The sequence below is a fragment of the Pan paniscus genome, chromosome 19 (assembly GCF_029289425.2).
Source record: "Pan paniscus chromosome 19, NHGRI_mPanPan1-v2.0_pri, whole genome shotgun sequence".
Lineage (NCBI taxonomy): Eukaryota > Metazoa > Chordata > Mammalia > Primates > Hominidae > Pan > Pan paniscus.
The window spans coordinates 82985208-83011064 of record NC_073268.2 but is presented as its reverse complement, the minus strand read 5'-3'; the positions used below and the strand labels follow the sequence as shown (position 1 = coordinate 83011064).

The following is a 25857-nucleotide window of genomic DNA, read 5'->3' as shown; positions in this document are numbered from 1 at the left end:
AAGACCACGAACCCATCAGAATGAGTCGACTCTGGACACACTATGATTCCACCACTGCACTCTAGCCTGTGTGACAGAGTGAGACCCTATCTCTAAAAAATTTTTTTTATAAGAGTTAGCTCTCTTTCTGCAATAATATACCTGAAATGTGATTAAATCATAGTTAAGTAATTAACTAGTGTGAAATTATAGCTGTTACAAAGATAAGTTGAGATAACATATGGAAAGTTCTTGAGATAATACATAATGTGCTTGGTGCATAGCAAGGGCTTAGCAGGCATTTGCTCTTATTTTTTAAACTATTCATAATTCTGGACTCTAAACAGAGGAGCCAGCAGGAGGGTGTTGAATGGATAAGCAGCTAGGGCGGAGGGGACCTTGCCGGGCTAGCCTGAGCACCGTCCTACTCACGGGCGGCTCAAGAGGCCGCTGATGACAAACAGAGTGGGTCTCCTGTGGTTCTCTCGGCCCCAGCACCCCCAACCCTGACCCAGTGCTTTGCACAAAGGCTTGTATGTTTCAAGCCACAGTCTAGAGAAAGCAACTAGGTTTCAAAACAAAAAACCAGGTAAATTTCCTTCCCTTTCCTCCAAAGATGGGTAGACCAAAGAAGGACCCAAAAAAACTGCTTGCAAGAATATGAAGGGCTATTAAGGGTCGAAGATGATTGCTTTGTTTTCAGCTATAGGAAAGACTGAGCAAGAAGAAAGGAACAGACATTACTACTGAAGGTAGCAAATTTGATTAGAACTGAGGGATAATTTTGTAGTCCTAGTACTGGGAATCTCAGCTGGAGGATGCTGGACTTGATCAGCATCTCCTTCCATATTCCCTTGCGCTTCTGCCTTAACTGAAACTCTTGCTAAGAACGGAAGGTAACATTCTGAGCACCTGGCAACAAAGACGCAAGGGGAAGCGTGTGTCTCTGCATTGATGGACATTTGAAGGGTCAACTGACTCACTGCCACAAAGAGTGAGGGATTGTTTCAGGGTCGCACGAGTCACATTGGAAACTGCCTTTCCTCCAGTATTCACCATGCAAAGATTTTTTTCTTTTTATTTACTTTTTCTTTTTTTTGTTCTTTTAGAGGAACCTCTGGAAGAAATGCAAAGATGTTTCTAACAAGGCCGGGTGCGGTGGCTCACGCCTGTAATCCCAGGACTTTGGGAGGCTGAGGCAGGCGGATCGCCTGAGGTCAGGAATTTGAGACCAGCCTGGCCAACATGGTGAAACCCTGTCTCTACTGAAAATACAAACATTAGCCAGGTGTGGTGGTGCACGCCTGTAATCCCAGCTACTCAGGAGGCTGAGGCAGGAGAATTGCTTGAACCCAGTGAAGGTTGCAGTGAGATGAGATTGTGCCACTGCACTCCAACCTGGGCAATAGAGTGAAACTCAGTCTCAAAAAAAAAAAAAAAAAAAAAAAGAATTTACACAAAGGGAATTGTCAATGGAAAATTTTTGAGGTAAAAGAATCTTTTATTTTAAAGAGTTTGAAGATTTTTGGTGCAATGAAGTCTGCTTAAGCTTGCCACAGGACAATTTCCTAGGGAAATAATTTAAAAAAGCAAGCGTCTTCTGCTCAAACTTCATCGGAGTCACATATTAAGAAATCTTGAGCCATCTGACTCGGGCAGAAAAATTCTCCCTGAGGGGCCTCTCATGACACAGCTTTCCGATTAAGTACTTAGGTTTACACATGTGATAAAGGTTTGTAAAAGCATAGATCTGGGTTTTATTTCCTTCTCACTTACTTTCATGGTCAGTTTTAGCACTTTTATTGTAGGAGATGGATTTCTAGGGATGGAAGCCCAATGTGGAAATTGTGCTTACAGGAAATAAAGATTCAACTGTGGTTGGCTCGCAAAGGCTTTGATCCAGGAATCAATTTGGTTATAAGTCAGAAGTGGCCTGTAATAAAATGCTGGCAAGAAGTCGCTGGGCATAGTGCCTGGGAGCGTGTTCCTGGATGCATTTAAGAATAAAAAGAACAGGCTGGGTGCAGTGGCTCATGCCTGTAATCCCAGCACTTTGGGAGGCCGAGGTGGGCAGATCACGAGGTCAGGAATTCAAGACCAGCCTGGCTAACATGGTGAAACCCCATCTCTACTAAAAATACAAAAATTAGCTGGGCATGGTGGCACGTGCCTGTAATCCCAGCTACTTGTGAGGCTGAGGCAGGAGAATTACTTGAACCGGGACCCAGGAGGTGGAGGTTGCAGTGAGCCGAGATTGCGCCACTGCACTCCAGCCTGGGCTACAGAGTGAGACTCCATCTCAAAAAAAAAAAAAAAAAAAAGCATGAAAAGAACAAACACCAGCCGTGTCAAATCGGCATACACACCCATTCATCTGTCTGGAGACTGGGCTTGGGATGCTTTTCATCTAAATATCGGGTTTATATTTTTTCCTCTCTGCATCACAGAAGTTCGAAAAAAGATAGAAGGAGATCAGATAAGTCACTCCTCATTCCCATGACCATCAGTTTAACATTTTGGTGAATTTCCTTCCAATATTTGTTCCCAGCTTGATAAAGCAGCCACTGGTACAGTCACATCTATTTCGTACCAGATGATCTTCAAAGGTTCCACATCTGTGGGTTTTTGGCTCACTCAATTTGCCACTTAATAGAATTCTCTTCATGTTTAATAACCCTCCTAATAATCACAGAGTTAAAATAATACATTTTTATCTAGGAAATGCTTCAAGAACTCTCAAAAGACTGACTTGAACAGGAAGCAGGAGAGGGCTTGCGTGGTTTACAAAGATGGCAGACTCAAAGGGAAAAGGGGAAGAATTAATTAGAAATACAAGGAAGAAAGGAGAGAAAGAGGGACGAGAGGAAGAGAAGAAGGCACTGGGGAATGGGGAAAATGGGTTTGGGTTGCAGAGGATGCTCACACAAAAAGGAACCTCAGGTTGGCCGTGTGGGTGTGGTGACCGGGACTGTGAGAATGGCAGCAGCTCAAAGAAGACTGGAGACACATCAGAAACCACGAGGGTGAGGGAAGGGGGTTGGCTGGAAGGAGGGTGCGGGGCAGGCCTGCAGCCAGCAGGGAACTCCCCCAGACACTGAACCTCAAGGCCACAGGCCACAGGTGGCCACCAAGGTAGAAGACGGGAGATCCTCCAAACGGTTAAGCAAATGAGGACACTCTGCCCACCAGGCATCTGGCCTCCACTCACACTCAGGAATCCGCAGGCAGAAAGACAACCAAAGCCATTTTTCATGCAAGAGGAGTTGGATATCAGGAAAAATCAGAGCCCCTTTGTATGACATGCCAAACTGCTGAAGCGAGAAAATGTCTCGGGCGAAGGCTCAGATGCGAGGCAGGGACAGCGTGCTCACCCTGGGGAACCTGGGCCGTCAATGTGCACTTGTTATCAGGCTTTTCAGAGCTGAGGGCCGGAAGCGAGTACGGGGCATCCCTCCCCCATCGCATGTTAATGATGAGCTGGTGACATGGCCTTGGCCGGACTGTCCGGCCCCTGGAAGGGAGCCTGGGTGTCCTGAAATGTCCTCAGGGAGTCTTTGGGGATCTGTGTCCTTTTCTTGCCTGTGCTTTGGTGTGTGGGGGAGGGGTGAAGTGGGCAGGAGGAACCCTGGGAATTAAGAACCAAAGCCCCCCTTCCTCTGAGACCCATCTTCACTCTGGGTCCCCTCCCCTGTCCCCATGTACCATGTATTTTTGGGGTTAGCAGATGAGAATAACGACCATGCATTGAACACATGTTACGCCAGCTCCAAAGCAAGCACTTACTTTATCGCGACTCCTGCCAGCAAACGTGCATAGCAGGTATCGCTAACAACCCCATATTGCAGAGAAAGCAACTGAGGTTCAAAGGAGGTGCAATGACTGGCTTAAGGCCCCACAGCTAGTAGGAGGCAGATCCTGGATTCAAACCCTGACTCACTCTGGGATCTGGGCCCTTTATCACCATATCCTACCTCCTCTCCAAGACGCCAAGCAAAAGAGCTGCTGTTTATTTCAGGTCTACGGTGAGACAGATGTGCGGGGAGCCCTGTGCGTATTTCCCATCTGATTCTCCTGACAACCCTATGGGATAGGCCTCCTTAGGGCGTCCGGGAGGAGCCCCTAACATCTAGGACGTGTTCTGTTGCCCTCTCCACATCGTGCCCTGTATGGTGTCTGTCCTACTGCTGGTGCCCCAGGGTCCCCAGAACCCGAGAGTAAATACCCTGGGGGCTTTCTGTGCCCACAATGCCCGGCCTGAAGCCAGGCACTCAGCAGGTGCCCCACAAACACCTAAGGACGACACAGTTTTAAGTAATTCTGCTCTCCAAGGCAGCCCCTGGCCCTGCAGGTGCGTGTGGTAGCTCTCAGAAAAAAACAAGAGAGAGGTGAGGTCTGGTTCTGCACCCAGCTCTGCTCCCTGCCCCGTGGTGCCCGGGCCACCCTCAGGGCTTCCCATGTCCAATCTCATTTAATCGTTCTGATCATCTGATGAGATGGGGGAGGGGAGGGTCTATCATTATAACCCCATTTTACAGATGAGAAAATAACTGAGGCCCAGAGAAGCTAAGGAGTCTGTCCAAGGTCACAGAGCTAACACAGGGCAGAGCAGGATTCAAATGCAGGTCTCATCGACCCCCCACCCACAACCCCCGTCCTATTGACCATCACACAGACTTAGTTCAGATGTCATCTTCGACTCCCTTCTGCGCACGAAGCTCCTGGAGAGTCAGAGAGTGGGGCGGGCTGGATCCGTGGGGCGGGCTGGATCCATGGGACTTTGGGTATCAGGGAATGAGCCTGACTTTATCACAGAGGGATGTGGTCTCACCAGAAGGTACTGAGCTGGGGAATGATGTGATCTGGTTGATATTTTTACAAGCTCTTTCTGGCTGTGTGTGGAGAGCAGGGAGAGTGACCAGTCAGGACTCTACAGCGGGCATCCAGGCAAGAGATGACAGAGCTGGGAGTGCTCTGAGATGGAGAGAGGTGGAGGGAAGGAAGGCAGTGGGCGTGTGCCGGAGGTGGAGCCCATAGGCCTGGGGAGGGTGAAAGGAACCCCGAGGGATGCTGCAGGAGAGGGACTTCTGTCTCTGCTAGGCACAGAGCAGGCTCTTGGCAGCATTTGCTGGATGGATGAACTGGTGACTGAGTGGGCTGGAGACGGAGGGGGCGGTGCTGTCCAAGCGAGACCACACTGGCGGGAAGCACAGCCGACGTGTGAGGTTACCACCAGCAGGCTCCTCCTTGCCAAGGTGTCAGAGGGAAAAGAGGCCACAGCCAACAGTGTTTCCAAGAAAAGGAGCTTGAAGTCACTGTGTCCTGTGTGGTGCCTCTGTGGGAGCACGGCTGCTGTGCTTCTCACAGCACTTTCGCAAACATCCTTGGCTTGGATGTTCACAGAACCCTGGGGGTGGGGCGGGGCAGGGAGGACTCAGGCATAGAAAGAAGATGAAGGCAGGGAGGAGGGACGATGGGGAGGAGAAAGGAGGAATGGAAGATGCAGGGAGGGAGGGACGAGGAAGAAAGAATAAAGAGAGGAAGGAGGGAGGGAGGATGGAGGGAGGGAAAGAGGGAGGATGGAGAGGATAGAAGAAAGCTGGAAGGAGGGAGGGAAGTTGGAGGGAGGAGGGTGGAAGTTAGAGAGAGGGATGGAGGTGGGAAGGATGGAGGGATGGAAAAGTTGGAGGGAGGGGAGGATGGAGGGAGGAGGGAGGGGAGGACGACAGGAGGAAAGAGGAAAGACAGAGGGAGGAGGGAGGGGAGGACAGGTTTTATTTGCCAATTTGACAGCCGAGCAAACCGAGGCTCTAGGAGGTTGAGTGACAAGCCAAAGACTGTCCAGATGGCGAGTGGCGGAGTCAGGACCAGGCCACAGGTCCCCTGACTCCAATCCTGATGGTTTTCACTCCGGTGCCTTGTCCTCCTCTACCCTGGCCCTGGCCCTGAGACACTGGGAGGTCACCTGACGCGGCAGGGCTCTCGGCAGGTGTCGGTAAGTGACAGGGAGATGCGTGGGTCAGCCACGACCCCCACGAGCGCTGTCTCTGTTCCTGAGTATCAATCTGGGCACTCAGTTCCCACCCCTGAGGCTACTGGAAGTTCCCCAGTTCCTCTCTGCCTCCTTGGGGCCAGGCTAGGGCACTTGGCAAAGTCACTGTGCCAGAAAATGTGATGTTGGGAACACACACCTGGGTGGCTGCCATCCCCAGCCCAGCCACAGCCTGGGTGCTAGGCCCTCTTTCAGCTCCCAGCTGAGAGCCTCAGTCTCTGATTTTGCAGTTCACAGGAGCCATTCAGAACGCCCTGCCTCTGAGAGGTGAGGAAATAACACCATGGCCTCCACTGGGGGGGCTCAGCTTCTTCCATTCCTGGACCCTGCAGGCTGGTGAGCTGACCTGGGGCAGCTTACAAAATTTGGGCAACTTATGTCTTCTGGGAAAAATTCCAAGGTTCAGGAAACATGGAAATAGAGAGAAAGCGATGATATGTTTTGAATATCTATAAGGTGCCAGGCACGAGAAGGGGTATTTTCCATGTTTTTTCTCATATAACTTCACAACAACCCCAGGGTTGATTCTATGATGCTCCTAACTTAACAATGAAGGAAAAATTGCTCTCTGAACAACAAAGTTCAGAGGGGTTAGGCAATTTGTCTGAAGACACACAGCTGACAAGTGGGAGTCTGGACTCAAACCCGGGGCCATGTGGCTTCAATGCTGGCCGTCTGATGCTGCTGCTTCCATGTGGACTCATGGTGGGGAGGAAAGGGGGAGCTGGAATGAAGATCCAGCCCCTTCCTGTGTCCCTGGGCCCAGGAGGTGACAGATGCTAGTGGCAGGTGAGCCAGGGAGACTGATGATTTTTACTCATTTGGTTTTTCCCAGGCTCTGTCTGGAGCTGGGCTTGAGTCAAGAAACTGCCCTCTACCTTTCCACATTCTCTTTCAGAAATGGGGTGATAGTGGTGGAAGGAGGAGAGGCAGTTAAACAGCATTTCCTGACACCTCCACCTCTGTGGGCTTGCCATGGTAGCAAGCAGGCCATGTTGGATGTGGTGACGTGGAGAGCTTGCTCTGGGTCTATAGTCCTCAGAGGCAGGGCATAGCGTCAGGGTGGGAGGGAGGGAGGGGTGCAAGAGCAGCTCCAGTTAAAGTCCAAAGCCCTTGCAAGCCCATGCACCGCAAAGCCATCTGATGCGGCGGCTTCCACGTGGACTAATGGGGGAGGAAAGGGTTTGACTCAAGCCCAACTCCAGATGGACCCTGGGAAAAGCCTGCAGAGAGCCTGGGGCCTGTGGGGGCGGAAGTGGCTGCTTTGTAAAGGCTGTGGTGCTTCACCAGAAGGGTCCCCTGTGCACATTCGGGGTTGGCAGCTCAGTCTGTCATTGTCTCCACCTCATAGGCTCACACCCAGGAGCCTCGAAGAATGCAGACACCAGGGACCGCTGATTCCACCCAGAGGTATCCTAACGAGCACTCCGCGCGGGGGGCATCCATAGGTATGTGCTGGGCACCTTTCCATTCACTGCCTCATTATCCCACTTTCCAGACATCAACAAGAACTCAGAGAGGTCACCTAACCTGCCCAAAGCTACACAGCTGCCTGGAAACTGGGGTCTTGAACTCTAGAGGTCCAACCCCAAAGCCTGGCCTCTTTCCCCTACCCCATGCTGCCTTTTCAACAGAGTCCATTTTAACAGAATGTCCCTCGAATAAGGGGCATCATTTTTTCTAGGCCTCTGTTTCAGGAAGAGCTGGGCTTCTATTATGAAATATTCCCCTTTTATTGTATGCCCCCTGTGAACACACCTCTGGCCACACTCCTTTCTTTGTCCTGGCCTCCAGGAAGCTCAGCGACAAAGCTGTGGCCTGCCTCGGCCCCCAGCTGGCTTCTGCAGTGGGTACTGTGGACACTAGCTGGACGCAGCCATCATCTCTCATTTTCCTACTTGATTTTTCTATCCGCCCCAGTCCCTCGTCTCTTTATTTATCTTGTCCCTTTCTTCCTTTCATGGTTGAAGAAGGAAGAGGTAAACAAACAGTAAAATCACGGGATGTCACTTGCACAGCTTTGAAAAGTTTTTCACTGGAGGAAGTTGATAATGCTAGAAAAAAAGTCCTTTGTCTGGTACCATGTCCTGCCTCGCAGTTCAGAAAAGAGAGTCTCGCGCAGCACTTCCTGGAGTCTCATGGGGATACAGAACAAGAATTGGGGGACGGGACGTTGGGGGCAGATCCAGGCAGGCCCTCCCTGGCCTCTCCCTGGAGCTTAGAACCAGTTTGTTCCCTTTTTGAAGCTGTTTCCCAGGAGACCAAGCCCATGCACCCGCTGGAGAGAGCATCCTTGTTGAGGGGAGGCTGTCATGGAGGGCAGTGCCGCTTCTCTGAGACTATGCAGGTTAACCGCGATGGAGGCCCGAGGCACAGAGACCACGGGAGGGAGTTTCCATCGCTGTTCTGCACCTATTGCTGCCCCACGCTACGGTGGCTGTGTGTTGCCCAACCTTTGCCCAGGTACGCACCCAAGGGGAGGTTATGCTGGGACAGAGCCCCAGCCAGGCAGCCCCACAGCCACTTTCTGCTCCTGAGCCATGCCACCTTGCGTAAGTCACTCTGCCTCACCTGTCTTGAGCTTCCCTGGCTTGCACAGCATAAGAACTGGGCAGCATTGTGGTTCTCAGCTCCATGGTGGACGCCTTCTGGGCGTTGTGGGTAGGGAAAGCATTACTATTAATAAAGGACTGGGGCTAGCCCCTAAAGCATATGCCAGGTCATCCCATTGATAGGATCGCTTTCCCCACTTGTGTTACATGTGCTTTCACTTTTTTTTTTTTTTTTAATGGAGTCTTGCTCTATTGCCCAGGCTGGGGTGTAGTGGCGAACTCTCGGCTCAGTGCAACCTCCGCCTCCCAGGTTTAAGCAATTCTCCTGTCTCAGGAGTAGCTGGGACTACAGGTGCCCGCCACCATTCTGGCTAACTTTTGTATTTTTAGTAGAGTTGGGGGTTTCACCATATTGGTCAGGGTGGTCTCGAACTCCTGACCTCAGGTGATCCACCCGCCTTGGCCTCCCAAAGTGCTAAGATTATAGGCGTGAGCCACTGCACCTGGCCTCTGTTTTTTGTTTGTTTGTTTGTTTTTGAGACAGAGTCTCACTCTGTCACCCAGGCTGGAGTGCGGTGGTGGGATCTCAGCTCACTGCAACCTCTGCCTCCCACATTCAAGCAATTCTCCTGCCTCAGCCTCCCGAGTAGCTGGAATGACAAGCTTGCACCACTACGCCCGGCTAATTTTTGTATTTTTAGCGGAGACGGGGTTTCACCATGTTGGCCAGGCTGGTCTTGAACTCCTGACCTCAGGTGATCCACCTGCCTCGGCCTCCCAAAGTGCTGGGGTTACAGGCGTGAGTCACCGCGCCAGGCCCCATGTGCTTTCTCGAAGGGAAGTGAAGTGACTGGAATTCCAGCTACCAGGAATCATGCCTTCCCCCTCTGCCCTTTGTCCCTGCAACCCTAAACGATGCTTCCCCTAGATTCAAGAGGTTCTCCATGGGGGCAGTTTTGTCCTCCAGGGACATATGCAAAGTCTGAGCCCATTTTTGGTTGTCACAGCTGGAGAAGGAGGAGCGCTACTGGTTCCAGTGCGGGGAGGCCAGGTATGCTGCTAAACACCTACAGCACACGGGACAGCTCCTGTAACAGAGGATCCGGCCCCAGCGTCAGCAGTGCTACAGGTGAGAAACCCTGCCCTGCTCCGAGGGGCAGCCGATGCTGAACCCATAACCCCTGGTGCTCCTGAGTTATGCTCTATGGAACTGTCCAGCACTACTTTAGGCTGTGGGGTGTCAGGCAGTAGTGTCAGAACCTGGCACCCCCATGGGCTTACCTTTAACTTTCTTTCCCACAACTGTTCCTTCTTCTGTCTTTCCCTACTTGGCCATGGTGCTGTCGCCTGGCCGGCTGCTGTGGCCCCAAATCTGGGAGGTCACCCTTCATTCCTCATCCCTTTCTCCGGGCCATCCCTCCACTTCTCCCATCTCTGCTGCTGCCATGTAGCCCCAGGTCTCCAGTCTGCCACAATGTCCAGATGGGTCTCCTGGTAGCCTCCCCTGCCTCCTGATATCTCCATCTCCAAATGCAGTCAGAAGGTCTGCTAAAAACATAAACCAGATCCCCGTACTTCCTTGCCCGAAGTTCTGCAATAGCACCGATCTCATGTGAAATAAAGCAGGCTTCTGACCCTGACCTCAGAGCCTCCCCAGCCCACCCCCTGACCTCTTCCTTGCTCCCTCTCCTCCATCCTCACCAGGTTCCCTCCTGCTCGGGGCCTCGGCTCGCCCTTTCCTCCTCCTAGAAGGTTTTCCCTCCAGGTCCTTTTTCTGGTTCAGGTTTTGGCTTAAACATGACCTTCCCTGACAATTTCCTGTCCCCTTGACCAGCCAACAGCGGCCCCCTCCAGCCGCTCCCCACACGCCCCCTGCTCTGTTTTCACCGTAACATAAATCTGCACCTAGAAGTGCCAACTGCCTCATACATAGGAGTATCAATTCCAGGACAGCAGGAACCTGTCTGTCCTTTCTGCAGCTGTGACCCTGAGCCCTGCATGTCTAATACAGACCAGGTGTTCAGTGAGCCTGTGCTGGAAGAATGAATGAGGGAACAGCAGCACACCCAGCAGGCGGGTGACTTGTAGCCCGTGTGTGTCTCAGCAGCAAAAGGGTCGAAAGTCACTGAACTAAGTAACCTCCACAAGGCTCTTCCGGCTGGAAACCCCTCCTCCAGCAAGGACCCTCCATGAGGCCACACCGACCCACCGTCAGCGTGGAAGCTATGGGCAGAGGCTTTCCGGGGTTTGTGTGACAGAGAGTGAGAGGTGGGAGGAGTGTTCCAGAACAGTCAGGCCCCATTTTCAGATGAGGAGACAGAGGCCCCCCAGGCCCCCTCCCCTGCACATTGCTGTTCCAGTTTAGCTGTGGCTTCCTCGCCTCTGACACTCAGGGTCTGGTGACCCGAGGCCCCTTCCTACTCGGCACTTCTGTCACTATGTCCTGGAAATCCTCAGAGTCTGGGCTGTTGGTGGAGACTGACACAGGGGATTTATTTTAAAGATCTGCTGATTTTCCTACTGAGACTTTTTGAAGGGCCTCTTCCTGAATGATTGGAGAGTAAGCACCAGCTGTGAAGCAGACACAGGGCGAGAACATGTCTGTGATGGACACATGTCTGTGTGCCCCCAAAATACATACGATGAAGACATAATCCTCTGTGTAAACAATGCTATTTGGAGACAGGGCCTCTGGGAAGTGATTAGGTTTAGATGAGGTTGTGAGGGTCATGATCAGACCAATGCCCTTGTAAGAAAGGACCAAAAAGCTGGCGCCCTCTCTCTCCACCATGTGAGCATTTTAATAGAATGATCTGGCCCCAATGTCAGCAGTGCAAAGGCTGAGAAAACCTGCCCTGGTGTGAGGGGCAGCTGATGCTAAACCCATAACCCTTGGTGCTCCTGAGTTATGCCCTGTGGAACTTGCATGAAGAAGCCGGCCATCTGCAAGCCAGGAAGAGGGACCTCACCAGGAACTGAGTCCAGTGACACCTTAATCTTGGACTTCCCAGCCTCCAGAACTATGAGAAGTTCACATCTGTGATCTAAACCACCCAGTCTATCATATTTTATGACGTCAGCCCAAGCTGACTCCAACAACCCCCTTACCTGCCCTTTCCAAATCTGCATGGTTCCAATAAAGGATTTCCCCTGACTAGTGGACAGAAGAGCTCCTATGTTCCACCTTGGCCGTGATCCGGGGAATGAGATGCAATACTCAGGAGCTGTGCACGTCTTAAGCCTCATTTTCTACAACTATAAAAGGCAAATAATTAATATCTACCTTGAGGTGTTGCTGGCAATTACATGCACGAATGTGAGTCCTGCATGAAGGTCTTCCATAGTGATGGCTGTGATAATTAGCACCCAAGGGCAAAGGGGGTCCAGGGTGAGGATTCTAGCCGGTGGTACTTAGCGTGTCAGGGAAGGGGTGCCTGTTCTGACGCTGTCACCCACCTGGGCCTGACTGGACAGGCTGCCTCTGGGTTATTTCAAGAGAAAATGAAAGCAAACACAGATAAGAAAAGTTTCAAGCCCAGCACCAGGCCTGGAGTGGGTGGAGAAAGGCTATTATTTGATGAAACCTCTCTGAATGGTCCTATGTAGGGAGTGTGGTTTAAGACAGAGCCATGCAGCTGACCCACCAGGAAGGAGTTTCAGGAAATTCTTTGGAAAAAGCCTCCCACCTGTGGGCACCTGGGCGGGGCTCGGGGCAGCTGGGGCCCCTTGGGAGACATCCATGGCTGTCTTCTCAATCCCCTCCCCAGGGTGCAGGGCTAATGCTTCCTCTTCCTCAGTGTGCCATGGTGGGAAGAAAGGTTGGGTACACTGGTGTGCAAGATGCTGCCCAGGTGAGACACGTGAACGTGACTGGGGCAAAGAACTCCTTCACTCTCAGGTTCCAGAACCTTCTCCATAACTTCCCCCACTAGTACCCAGCACAGAGCTGGCACAAAACAGGCGCGGGGGCCAACCCTGGCATCAAGGCTGCTATATTAAGGCCCTGGCAGAGCTGTGGGCATGCTGGAGGCAACTTTCTCCATCAGGTTGGGGGAGGGGCACGGCTGAGGCGCCAGGACCCTTCTCTTTGGGTGGAGAGCTTTCCTGATGGCAGCACGGGGACTGGGTGGCTCTAGTGAGTTCTCTAGAGTTGGTGTGGGTGGCAGGGCTTTGGCATGTGGCACAAGCTGCTGCCCTCTGGGCCCAGAGTCTCCTCTTCCCTTCCACGTCTACACGGGCTGTTCTGCCCCTGGCAAGAGTACATGTTCTGTGATGTTTGCTTACATTCTGTACCCACTGAATTCCAGAATGCATGAGATTGAACAAATGTTGGTTGGTGATGCCTTTGATAAACCTTGAAGAAAGGTTTACTACCCCTTTCCTATGTCCTCAGGCTTGGCTGGGTGTCACCAAAGATATAAAGAATGAGGTGAGTGTCTCAGAAGGCAGGGAGATGACTGACTGTAGCGACCAGTCTAGCACACAGTGGAAGGAGAGAAAAAAGAGAAAGAGATAGAGATAGTGACACAGAGAGACTGAGAAACAGATTGGGAGAGAGACACAGACAAAGACTGAAAGAGAAAGAGGAAAAGGGAGGAAAGAAAAGGAGAGAAGAGAGGAATGGAGAAGAGAGGAAGGGAAGGGAGGAGGAGGGAAGGGGAGGGGAGGAGAGGAAGGAGAGAAGGAGGGAAGGTGAGGGGAGGAGAGGAGGGAGAGGAGGAGGGGAGGGGAGAGGAGGGAGAGGAGGAGGGGAGGGGAGAGGAGGGAGAGGAGGAGGGGAGAGGAGGGAGAGGAGGAGGGGAGGGAAGGTGAGGGAAGGGGAGGGAAAGAAGAAGAGAGGGGAGGAGGGGAGAAGAGAAGAGAGGAGAGGAGGAGAAAAAGGGAGAAGGGAAAAGAAGGGAAGGGAAGAGAAAAGAAGGGAAAAGGTGTGTTACGCAATTTATGTATCCGTTGTGCATCCTCACTTCTAATGCCTTCATGCTGCCGCCAGCCCAACCTCAGAGCTGGGCTCCACTGGGTAGTCAAGTACTTGGTCTATTTTTAATGGCAACCCAGAAGCTGTTTGGGAAAAGGCAGGATGATCTGGTGAGAAGAGCTTTGTAGTGAGACAAAGGCTCCAATCTGGCCCGGCTGCCTCCTACCTGGGCGCCTCTGGGCAAGTCCCTGAACCTCTCTGCACCTCCCTCGCTCATCTGCAGATGGGGGTGAAGGTAGCGTCCTCCCAGGGCTGTCATGGGCAGGCCACGCGGTAATGTGCACAAGGCTGTGCACACTTGAGTATTTTGGACACTTTCCAGCAGAGGGGCAGGCAGAAGGGAGAGACTTTGATTTGAGGGGTAGAAAGAGGCTAAGACAAGGTCAGCCCTGGTGAAGCTGGGAGCAGCAGTCTTTTGCACGTAGCCCTGCCAGAATGCATGGATACCTTAAGCACACAGAGGGCTGGGCTTCCTGGCCCGGCAACATCATTTATAAGACACGAACATGCAACTGTATCTGTTGTTTGCCAGTTGCCAGCAAACCCTTCAGAGTTCTGCCTTTATCCTCGGAGTCTTATTAGCTGCCTGCTGCAGTATTTCTTTAGTTTCAGCCCAGAGGTTTGATTTTTTCATTTTCTTCTGTTCATTTTGCTTTGGAGGTAATGCTTTGGAATACTTTTCTAGAGAACAGGTGGAAACAATGCATTTTATACATGAAAGCCAACACGGAGGTAACCCTCCCTCCATGTCCCCAGAAAGTGGCCTAGGGTTAAGGTGCTGTCCAGGCCTCAGCTCTGGCTACTTGCTGGCAGGTGGAGGCATCGTAGGAGGTGAGGTGTCAGGTGGTTGAGAGCTGTTGGTCTAGGGATGTGCTTTTTATGAGAAAAGCTGTCAGTTCCCACCCAGGTTGAGGGACTGCAATGATTCTAGCCAAGGAATCTTGAACCCACTCTCCCAGCCCTGGGTGCCACAAGGATGTTCTGGCCCTCAGAACCACTGAGCATTGGGGAATAACACAGGCAGCCCAGTTCTTTCGGTGAGGTCCCCCAGATGGCTCCCTCTGCTAGTGGAGCCAGCTGCCCAGATCAGCCTGGGGCTCTCTTGATGAACACCGAAGTGCAAATGGCTCGAGGCAGCTGGCAAGATGCTAAGTGCAGCATTAATCCTAATTAGCATGAGGAATTAATAAAGGAAGCCAGGTTTGCTGGCGGGGAGGAGTTAGTTTCAGAATTTCCACTGGGAAACTGGAAGGCCCTGGGTCCACACATGCCTTCGGGTCGTGCCAGTGGCATGACTTATGACTTACTGTGCCAGGCAGATGGCACCTGATGGAACTTGCTTGTGAGGTGGAATATGGGGCATTGCAGCCCCTGCTCTGTATCCAGCTCAGGTGCTGTGGCAGGTAGTGACGTGGGTACATTCTCCAGAGGAGAGGAGTAGGTGTTCGTGATCTGAGCAATTGCACACTAAAAATGATGTTTTTCAAAAGAAAAGAGGAGGGTGTGATCATGAGCCCACTGGCTCTTTTGTGTGGCTGTGTTTCTCGAACTACTGATTGCACATTTCTGTTACCTGCAGACTCCACTCAGCCCTGCCATTAGGCTCCAAATTGCAAAGGGCAAAGCAGCCTCTTTTGGGAGTAGGGGTGGGAGACAGAGGTGGGCAGGATCCCCGATGAGATGAGAACAAGCATGGTCTGGAGGGGAAAAGGGGGCCAAGTTGACTTCACTAAGCAGATCCAGCTTCACAAAGCCTCTTTTCAGATGACTTCAAATGCGGCCAGAAAAGGGCTATGGTTTTAAGAGCTCCTTGCCAACCTCCACCAAGAAACAACCGCGGCTGAACTCTGTGCAGGGGTTGGAACTGCAGTAAGGAAGGCTAGGTGTGTGGGAGAACTTCCCGAAAAACCGAGGGGTGGAGTTAACACGCGGGGAAAGGTTACCGAAAAAGAAAGAGGGAATTCTGTCCAAGGGTTTTTGAAAAATCAAAGGAAAGCCCCCACCAACTCCCTCCACCCGGTCCCCGATCTGAGCGCCACGCTTAAGCAGCAAACCTGTGCCCAACCTTGCCGGGACCAGGTGGCCCCTCCCCAGCCACCTGTTAGTTCAAGTTCCGCAGCCGGGCAGAAGGGCGCCCGGAAGGCGCCGAAGCCGAGCGCATTTTGGCGTTGGAGGCATCCAGGCCCCTCCCCAGTAGGGAGCTGTCCCCACGGTCCCGGGGCTGAAATCCTGGTCCCCTAGCATTCCAGCCTCATGACACCTACTACTCAGCCTCCAGTCGCATTTGGGGGTCGCAGCGCCCAGCTCCGACGAGATGACCACGCCCCTCCCAGTCTGTTCCCGGTCCGCAGATCGGTCCTGCACACCCTAGTTTCCTACTGAGGTCTCCGCAGCCTCCCTGCTGAGGGGCCGCGACCGAGGTCGCTGTCTCCGTTGGGGGAGACTCGGTGTCGCTCCCCTTACCACCCCACCGCACAGCGAGGAGCGGGCCGGTGACTCCGTGGGAGACGAGGCGGGCGTCAGGCTGGGCCTACCCAGCTACCCTAGATCCGCTAGGAACTCAGCCCCTACCCTGGCTCCGACCGCGCCCCCGCCCCTACTTCTGCCCCTACTTCTGCCCCCACCCCTCAGCCCGAGCCTGTAGAAAGCGCCCAGCGGCACCGACGCGCCCCGCCCCCGGCCGGCCCCGCCCCAGGATGGCCAGTTCCCATAGCAATAGCACAGACACCGGTTGCCAAGCAACCCCTCCCCCCCTCCCGTCCGCTCCCCCCAACCCCAGCCTCCTCCCGCCCCCTCGCCAGCCTCCACCTCCCCCGGGGGTGCCGGCGCGGCCCCTGGGGATCGCTCGGGTCCCGGGCTACGCGCGCCTGCTTGAGTTTCGGTGTGTTTCATTGTGTCTGTGGGCGAGGGGGTGTGCGCGTGGAGAGTTTGTGGGATCGGTGTGCTGGGGAGGTCCCCAGCCGAGAGGGACCAGAGCTGATGCACAGCTGGCCGCGAAGGGACCCGCCCGCCAGCTCCGGCTCCTTTGTGTCTCGCGCGGAGCCAGCGCCGCGCCCACCCTCTCCCCGGCCCGCGCGCCGGGCAGTGTGTGCGCGTGTGTGTGTGCGCGCGCGCGTGTGTATATGTGTGTGTGTGTGTGTGTGTGTGTGTGTGTGGCGGCGAGGGGTCGGGGCTGGCCGTACCTTCGATGCAGCACACCCGCCACAGACCAGAGTGGGTGAGGTCGCCGCGGGCGCGGCGGGGCGGGGGCCCGTCGTCCATGGTCAGGTTGGTGCCGTTGCAGATGTGCGCGCTGGAGTACAGCCAGTAGTCGGTGCCGATGGCGATGGCCATGAGCGAGAAGGCGGCGAAGGCTCCGGCCGTGGTCAGCAGCATCTGCAGCCCGCGGTCGCATCGCACCATGGTGGGCGCCTCATAGTCCGCCGCCCGCCGGCCCGGCCCGCCGCGCCCGCCCGCCCTCCTCCCTCCGCGCGCCGCTCCGGGGGCGCCGGGGTTGGGGGGCCGAGGGCCGGGGGGCGGCGCCGCGCTGCGCGCTCCGACCCCGCGCCCCGGGCGTGCCTGCGCTCCGGCAGCGCTGGGGCTCAAACTCCGAGGCGCGGCGACGAGTGCGGGCTGCGCGGCCGCCGGGCGGGCTGGCGGCGGCGGCCGGGGGCTCCTCCCTCTCCGCTCGCCCTCCCCCCTCGGCCCGCGCCTCCGCCCTGCGCCCTCCGCGCCTCCCCCGCCGCCGCCGCCGCCGCGCTCCGGGCCCGCGCCCCGTTCCTCTCGGCGCCGCCCCTCGAGCCTCGGCCCCCGCCCGGCTGTGCGCTCCTCTGCGCTCCCCTCTCTCCCCAGCCAGGATTTTCTCCCCCTCGCCTCCCTTCCCCTCGCCTCCCCTCCCCTCCCCTCCTTTCCCCTCCCCTCCCCGCGCCCGCGCGCTCTCTCTCTCTCTCCCAGTTCATTCACATTATTGGAGTGAAGGAAGCCGAGGGAAGTGTTCCCCAGGAGGACCGAAGGGAAAGCGCGTCTCCAGCCACCTCTCTTACCCGCCCAGGACATCCAGCCTCCCCTCCGACGGCCCTGCGGATTCTTTAATTTGTGGAGGAGGGCGTGGGTGGGTGTGTCCCTCCTTTCCCCTCTGTGCCTGTTCACCTGGTGATGAAGGTGAGTGTGGGAGTGCGTGTTCAGGTCAGAATTCCTGAAACCCCAGATGTGGGACACAGCTGCCAGACCCTGCAAGCCACGCCAGGCCCGGGCCAGGCCCCTCCCCAACCCAGGTGGTTCATGCTCCTCCAGATCCCCTTGCAGGGCCTGGAAGGACCCTGACTTGGGGTTGAGGGAGAAGGGCGATGACAGCGAGAAGTCCTTTGGGGAGAACACAGGGTCTCTGCTTTCTGGAGTGGTGGCAAGGCTGAGATTGAAGATGGGGCGCTCCTCTGTGCTCACATTTCTGAGGGTCTATTACTGCTAGAGTCCAGGGACACTCCAGTTGTGTTAGATTCCAACACTCCACCCGCCAGCCTTTTCCCTGTCTCTCCCAGCCTTTCGCAATGCCTTTATTTCGTTTTGCCTTTTGCTCTGCTCGAGCTTAACCGGCTTTCCCTCCCCTGGCCTTTATTGTCAGCCTCTGCCCCCAACCCCTGCTGGCTTCACTTAATTGCCTTTGCTGCTGGCCGTGATCCCAACCTGGACACACTCCCTTCTCCAGGCAGCCGGTCCGGGCTCCTCCTTCCAGACCCAGCTCCAAACCCCTCCCTCCAGGAGGTTCTCAGAGCCCAGCATCAGGAGGTGCAGCGCCCTTTGACATGTCCAGGTGGTCCTGTTGTTGGCATCCCTGGCTGCACTGGACCCCAGGATATGGAAAAAGGTATAGGGAGTGCTGCTATTCTTGCAAGATGAAGCTTAACTTTCTTTGTGGCACCTTCCCTGGTCCCCACTCCCCGTGTTGAAATCACTGTTCTCTGTCCCACAAGATTGTGAGCCTTTCCTGTGACTGGCATACACGGTAAGGGCTTAGCAAATGTTTGCTGAGTGAGAGTTGTTTCTTGCCACTTGGAAAATTATAGTCTGATTGGGAGGAATAGATCATATACATAAAGGGAAAAAACAAACATCACAAGGTGACAGAGCCTGAGGACCAGGCTGGCTGTGACAGTGATTGTTTGTTGGCCCCTTCTGCCCTTGGGGTGTCTATTCTGCTTTCCAAGTCACAAAGGACGAGGGTCATCACCTCTAATTTACTTTAACCCACCTGCCACCGGATCTGGAGTTCTGCACCCAGCAGGTGCCCAATGTATGTCTAAGTGGACCAGAAGGTGTGAGATGGTTTGCTCTGACCCAGAACAGGGTTACCCACCTCCAACCCTAACAGCCACTAGGATTAAGTCTAGGTTCTGTTCTCAGAAACTCCAGGAAAATGAATCCCAAGTTCTTCTCTCCTCCTCCTCCTCCCCTCCTCCTCCTCCTCTTCCTCTTCATCTTCCTCCATCTCTTCTTCTTCTTCTTCCTCTTCTAACAAATCATTGTTTCAAATTAAATCATAAATGGAAGCGCAATGTAAACAAACCAGGTCTCCTACCAATTAGCCTTGTAGGTAAGGGCTGGCATGGCTCTGGTTGAATGAGGGGCCCAGGGCCCTGGTACTCACCCACACACACACGCACTGCAGCCCCCAAAGCACCTCTCTAGACCCCGGGTTCCACAAAGCACGGTGTGAAAACCCATATCCTGAGCCAGCCACTGGGTTACTCAGGAACATCCCCCTCCACCCTGTCCCACTTGCAGCCTTCCTCAGGGACTTTGGGAGAAGCAAATGAATGTAAGTTGCATGAACCTGATCTTTGGGGGTGGAGAGCAGCAGCTTCCCCCAATCACCTATTAGATGGCAGAGATGACAGGTGGTGGGGCCCTCCTCCAAGCAAGCAGTCCTCATGTTCATCCCATGGGAGACAAAACCAAAATCTTCCTTCATCAGAACCTTGGTAGACCAGCTCTCGCTCCTCCACTTGCAGAAAAGTGTGTGGGAGAGTTGAGAACGCACTGGACCAGAAGCCAAGTCAGTCACCTTCTCATGCTGGCTCCGGGACTGACTAGCAAGGTGATCTGGATGAGCCGAAACCACCTGGGAAAAGGATACCTGTCTAGTGCAACTTGCCGAGTTTTTCAAGGGTTGGTTGGGCACGGTGGCTCACGCCTGTAATCCCAGCACTTTGGGAGGCCAAGGCAGGGGGATCACTTGAGGTCAGGAGTTCCGGACCAGCCTGGCCAACATGGTGAAACCCCGTCTCTACTAAAAAAAGAATTAGCTGGACGTGGTGGTGCTCACTTGCAATCCCAGCTACTCGGGAGGCTGAGGCAGGAGATTCGCTTGAACTCAGGAGGCGGAGGTTTCAGTGAGCCAACGTCATGCCACTGCACTCCAGTCTGGGTGATAGAGTGAGGCTCTGTCTCAAAAAAAAAAAAAAAAAGTTGTTTCAAGGGTCAAAAAAAAGCAACCTTGGGCCGGGCGTGGTGGTTCATGGCTGTAATCCCAGCACTTTGGGAGGCTGAGGCAGGTGGATCACGAGGTCAGGAGATCGAGACCATTGTGGCCAACATGGTGAAATCCTGTCTCTACTAAAAATACAAAAATTAGCTGGGTGTGGTGGCACACGCCTGTATTCCCAGCCACTCCGCAGGCTGAGGCAGGAGAATCGCTTGAATCCAGGAGGTGGAGGTTGCAGTGTGCCGAGATCACGCCACTGCACTCCAGCCTGGCGACAGAGTGAGACACTGTCTCAAAAAAAAAAAGCCCCTTTTCGTGTGGTTTACGCTTAGCCACCGTTTGTGGACTGGGCAGTAAGTTCTGGCTTTTCTGCCTTTTTTTAGAGACAGTAAGCCCAACACTGTCTAGGAGGCATATATTACATCCACTTTAAAAAATTTGTTGTGGTTTTTTTTTTGAGATGGAGTCTCACTCTGTCACCCAGGCTGGAGTGCAGTGGCACGATTTTGGCTCACTGCAACCTGTACCTCCTGGGTTCAAGCAATCCTCCTGCCTCAGCTTCTTGAGTAGCCAGGACCACAGGTGTGTGCCACCATGCCGGGCTAACTTTTGTATTTTTAGTAGAGACGGGGTTTTGCCATGCTGTCCAGGCTGGTTTCGAACTCCTGGCCTCAAATGATCCACCTGCCTCAGATTCCCAAAGTGCTGGGATTACAGGTGTGAGCCACTGTGCCCAGCCTACATTCACTGTTAATTCTCACTTATCACCCCCTGACAACACTAGAGGAATCTGAGGTGCAGAGACCTGAGTAACTTGCCCCAGGTTTCACACCTGGAGGATGGTGGGGTCAGATCTTAGCTCAAATCTCAGTGACTTCAAGGCCAGAGTTTTTCCAAGGACGCTAAACAGCCTCTTTGCCATTGTTAAGTACTGCTGGGCTGTGTCATTATTATTACCTGTTAATTCAGGGGGACCCCAACGGGAGCTCCGCAGTTTGCCTTTCTGTTTGCAGACACCCACTGGCGGCTGCACTTGGTCCTGCGGTGATGAGGGTGTAGACTGTGGAGTCGCATAAGGACTTGACCGCCGGCGCAGGGAGCTGGAGCAAACCCAAGACTGGCTGAGACCATTCATCATGCCTGGGTGAGCACAATTTAAATCTGGAAATTTCTGCTCAGCCAGATTACAGAACTCTAAATGACAGTATTTAACTGCTGCCTGAGGACCCTGGAGTTTCTCCCATGTGACACTTCCAGAATCAAGGGAGGGATGTGCTCTCCTCTTGCCTAGGAGGAGGTCCTGGACTGGTCTTGTTCTGGAGAGACTGGACACTTGGCATCCTCTCCCACCATGAACTGCCCCCCACCGCCCATATAAATGTTACTGCTGGGGGTGTGAACAAGTAAACGTGTATTATTACCTCCCTTGCCAGCTGAGGAGGTGGCGATATTTGCCAGTCACTTGGACCAGTCTCCCAAACTATCTTTTTCCACCCGTGGTGGTGTCTTTCCTCCTTACTGAATCATTTAGGTAATTACCTCAATTCTTCACTTTACTTTGGCTGTGAAGACAGAGCCTTAATGAGCCCAGAGCCCTGGACAATCCCAGCTCCAGGGTGAGGCAGCCGGGTGGTGGCTGTGGGAGGGGAAGACGGTATTAGGATGCTCACATTGCATAACCTGCACGTCCAAGTGGCCAAGCTGGCTGCCATCTGCAGCCCGGGCGAGAAGACGGGAGAGGCCCTCCACCAGCCAGGGGAACGCAGTCGCTTTCTGCAGTAGCTCCCAAAGCCTTTAGGAAAAGCTTTGTTTTACCCCTTTGTCCTCCAGAAATAATGACCTTTGTGTGTCAACTTTTGTAGTATCTCATTTCTGAACCCAAAGCAGATGGTTCTGGTGATTTCAGAAGGCTTAGTGAGGGGATTTGAGGAGCCTGGGTGAGATCTCAGGTGAATTGACACAAAGCATGATTTCTAGTTTCTATAGCCAAGGCTTGGGGATGAGGCTCAGAAGATTCCGGGGCTCGGCTCGGTGTGGAGGCTTATCTGCAACCCATCCAGCCTGCTCAGCCTTTAAGAAGAATGCCTGGAGATCCGGGTCCTACCAGCCTCCCCTCCATCAGATTATGCACGCTGCAAGGATAACTTTCTTTTTTTTTTTTTTTTTTGCTTCAGTATTTCAGTAGACTCCTTTGAGGGAGATCAGAAAATGCTACATGGCTTTATGTATTCAAGTTTATTCCATTTCATTTGCTTATCACGGATATCCTATTCAAGGTGATGGAAGCTGGATACACAGCATCTTTTTTTCCAGCTCAGCTGCGATAAAACAGTGGCACACTCACCATCTCCATGCCAGGCCAGGACCTAGAAATGCAGAGAGAAGGGAGATAGCATTTTGTGAGTGTCCTCTGGGTGCCAGTCATTGAGTCTCTCCTTTCAGTTATCCATCACAACAACCACATAAAGAGGACACTTTTATCCCCATTGTGTAAGTGGTGAACTCGCAGCTAAACAGAGAGCAAGTGGCTGAACCAGGATTTGAACCCAGCTCTGCCTGGAGCACAGCTGGGCTCCATCTGCTACTACACTGCACCCCACTCCCTGAAGGGCACAGAGGCCTCTTTGCCCATCTCTTCCTCCCCTGCTCCTCCTCACATATTTATCCAGATGAAATCAAGTTCAAATGATGATCAAAGTCACATGAGGGGCCAGGTGTGGTGACTCACGCCTGTAATCCCAGCACTTTGGGAAGCCGAGGTGGGTGGCTTACTTGAGGTCAGGAGTTCAAGACCAGCTTGGCCAACATGGTGAAACCCCATATCTACTACAAATACAAAAAAGTTAACCAGGTATGGTTGGGTGAGGGGGAGGGAGGCGCCTGTAATCCCAGCTACTCAGGAGGCTGAGGCAGGAGAATCACTTGAACCCAGGAGGTGGAGGTTGCAGTGAGCCGAGATCACACCACTGCACTCCAGCCTGGGCAACAGAGCGAGACTCCATCTAAAAATAAAAATAATAATAATAATAATAAAATTCACATGAGGGTGGAGAGGTTAGGAAACAGCTGTGCTTTTTAAGCTGTTGGCAGTGGGTCTGGAGTTGGGGGTTTGGAGAAGGCTCCCCATTTCCTGGGCAGATAGGAGTGAGCTGGGCTGATGGCAGGCAGGTTCTAGAAGCTACCAGCCTTGGGAGCCCACCCTTCTCTTCCTCCCTCCTGGCTATTACCCCCAGCACCTGCCCTGATGCTGGCCAGAGTGGAGGGCGGAGGGCCAGCCCCTGACCCAGGTACCCAGTGGCCCCTCTGAGATGCCTCTGGCCTCTGGCTGCTACCCTCTCCTGGGCATTTTCCATTTACTGTGATGGCAGAAAAACCCAGTACCCTTAAACAGCAAACAACACAGTGAACTGTGAGTGAAGTCCGTGTGGGCTTAGCCAGACCTGTGTGTTTGCAAACCGGATCCCAGTATGGACTGTGCCCTGCAGGCGGCCTCTCTTGCTAGAATCTGTTCTGGAACTAGCCCGGTTGATGAGCATGTTGATATTAACGGCCTGGCTTGGCCAAAGCTTCCGGCCCAGCACGCTTTAGCATCAGCTGGTTATTCTGAGAACATTCTTTTCAAAACACTCTACAGGACAAACAGGCCGAGAGGTTCCTTTGTCCACAGCTGGCCTCTGAGACTGAGCAGACTCTCAAAGGGTTGAGAAGAACCCCGAGGAGGCGATCGTCTGCACTCAGAGGCTGAAACGTTTGAAAACAGGTGCGGGAGGGGGCGGGGAGGCTGGTCAGTGACAGCACATTCTTCAGCAAACATGTGTCATTTGTGCTTTTACCAGAGCGGAGCTTTTAATTCCTAAAATATAACAGCCTGGTGCAGGGGCTGGAAGAAGAGGGCGCGTTTTATGTGCAACTCTGCTAAGGGCTTGGTTGCTGAATGAAAGGTTTGGTTCCATGGAGGTTCAGGTACCTTCGCCTTCAGAACCACACCTTCCTTTTCATCTCCAGCCTCCCTGGGCTCTCACCTGGCTGCTGGGGGGTCGGGGGTGGGTTGGTCTCAGCCCTCCTGGAGCTCTGCTTGCTACTGGGTGGCAAGGCTTGCTCTATACTGCAGACATCTTTCTGGATTGCGGCTATCAATTGACTCCCTGCCCTCTGCCTCCTATGTCCGTGATTCCTGCTTGTCGCAGAAGAGCTGCTGGGTCTTCGTTGCTTTTATCTCCAAAGCCTTTTGATGAGGTAGAAAGGAAAGGTCATCAGATTCAGGCTGACCTGCGTTTCCACTTCTGCGTTGTCATTTGCAGCTGTGTGGCCTAGGACTAGTGGCTGAACCTCTCTGGGCCCCAGTAAGACGGGAAACCAAACACCGGCCTCATTGCGTTGGTTATCATGCAGAGTCAGTAAGCCCAGGGAAAACATTCACACAAAAATGCTAATAGCTAATGCTTACTGAGCTCTTTGTGTGTATCATGCTCTATTCGACGTGCTTGGCCATACATTAACTTATTTGATTTTTTCCAAAATACTTTGAGATAGATACTGTTATCGACCTCATTTTACCAAAAGGTAACGAAGGCATGGAGAAGGTAAATTGCTTGCCAAGCGTTGCCTGATTTTAAACCTCTGCGATCTGTATACAGAACCTGTGCTTATAATTTTGATTTAAATACTTACTAAATAAGCAATAACTTTTATTATGTTGCTCGTTAATACTCCCTGACAACTAAGTTGAAGCTACTGCTTATCCTCAACTGCCAACAACCACTGATGTCACTGGACTCCAGCACCCTTCGTAATACAGACCCATTAATTTATCTAATCCAGAAATACTGTTGTTGTTTTTTTTCCCCTTTTAGCAGAGCCCTCCCTATTGGTTCATATTGTCTCCTTGGAACCTATGTGGGTCTTCTTGGGGATGAAGACATTATTGAAATTTTTGCTGGTTGGGCACGGTGGCTCACGCCTGTAATCCCAACACTTTGGAGGCCGAGGCGGGTGGATCACCTGAGGTCAGGAGTTCGAGACCAGCCTCGAATTATTATAAAATAATTCCAACACGCTGAAACCCTGTCTCTACTAAAAATACAAAAAATACAAAAAAATAGCCCAGCGTGGTGGCAGGCACCTGTAGTCTCAGCTACTTGGGTGGCTGAGGCAGGAGAGTCGCTTGAACCTGGGAGGTAGAGGTTGCAGTGAGCGGAGATCGCACCATTGCACTCCAGCGTGGGCAACAAGAGTGAAACTCCATCTCAAAAAAAAGAAAAGAAATCGTTGCTGTCAGTTGCCAAAACTCTCTTCAAATTCTTTTCTTGTCCAGGAAGTGGCGGCAAAGTGTGGTATACAAAAAGGGCTATGGCAAGCAACTCAACTCTTCCAGGCCCACTCATCCCAGCAATCCATTGGCAGAGTGGCACCTGCTTTGGTAGAGCTGCCATGAGATTTGAAGAAGACATTGGTGCCCTGCTGACCCAGGCAAGATGGTCTGGCATCAGCAGATGTCACCAGGAGATGTACATAACACAAAATAAGAAATCGAATTTACTCATGAGTGAGCAATGCTCCTGGGGCCTTGGGGGCCTCTTCAAGTGGTCTGCAGGATCACTGGGGTGTCTGCCCAGAAGCACTTGCTCCCTGCATGACTGTGGTGGGCCTCAGGGCTTCTCCATGCCACCCTGGCCCACCCAGGGCGGTGCCAAGCAGAGTGAGTTTTCAAACACTCGCATCTGGCTCTACTCTCAGCTGAATCTGATAGCAGACCATTTCCAGATAAACAGGATGGGAGACACATTGGCTTCCTAGAGGAGATACTTTAAATGCTCTAGATCCTTTAAAAATTCAAGGAGAG

General features: G+C 53.1%; 1 protein-coding gene and 1 long non-coding RNA gene across 2 annotated transcripts in view; one reads left to right on the top strand and one right to left on the bottom strand.

Annotated features, from left to right (window-relative positions):
* CACNG4 (calcium voltage-gated channel auxiliary subunit gamma 4) overlaps window positions 1-17163 on the bottom strand; it is a 68464-nt gene extending 51301 nt beyond the window's left edge. The window contains exon 1 of the mRNA XM_034942754.4: window positions 16738-17163. Within this exon, the coding sequence (XP_034798645.1) occupies window positions 16738-16957 (220 nt within the window). The 5' untranslated portion in view covers window positions 16958-17163. The remainder of the gene's footprint in view (window positions 1-16737) is intronic.
* A 144-nt stretch (window positions 17164-17307) lies between these two features.
* LOC117976590 (uncharacterized) lies at window positions 17308-24706 on the top strand. Its single transcript, XR_004667315.3, has 2 exons — window positions 17308-17695; window positions 21029-24706. It is a non-coding gene; the product is annotated as an uncharacterized LOC117976590 (long non-coding RNA).
* Window positions 24707-25857: the final 1151 nt, after the last annotated feature.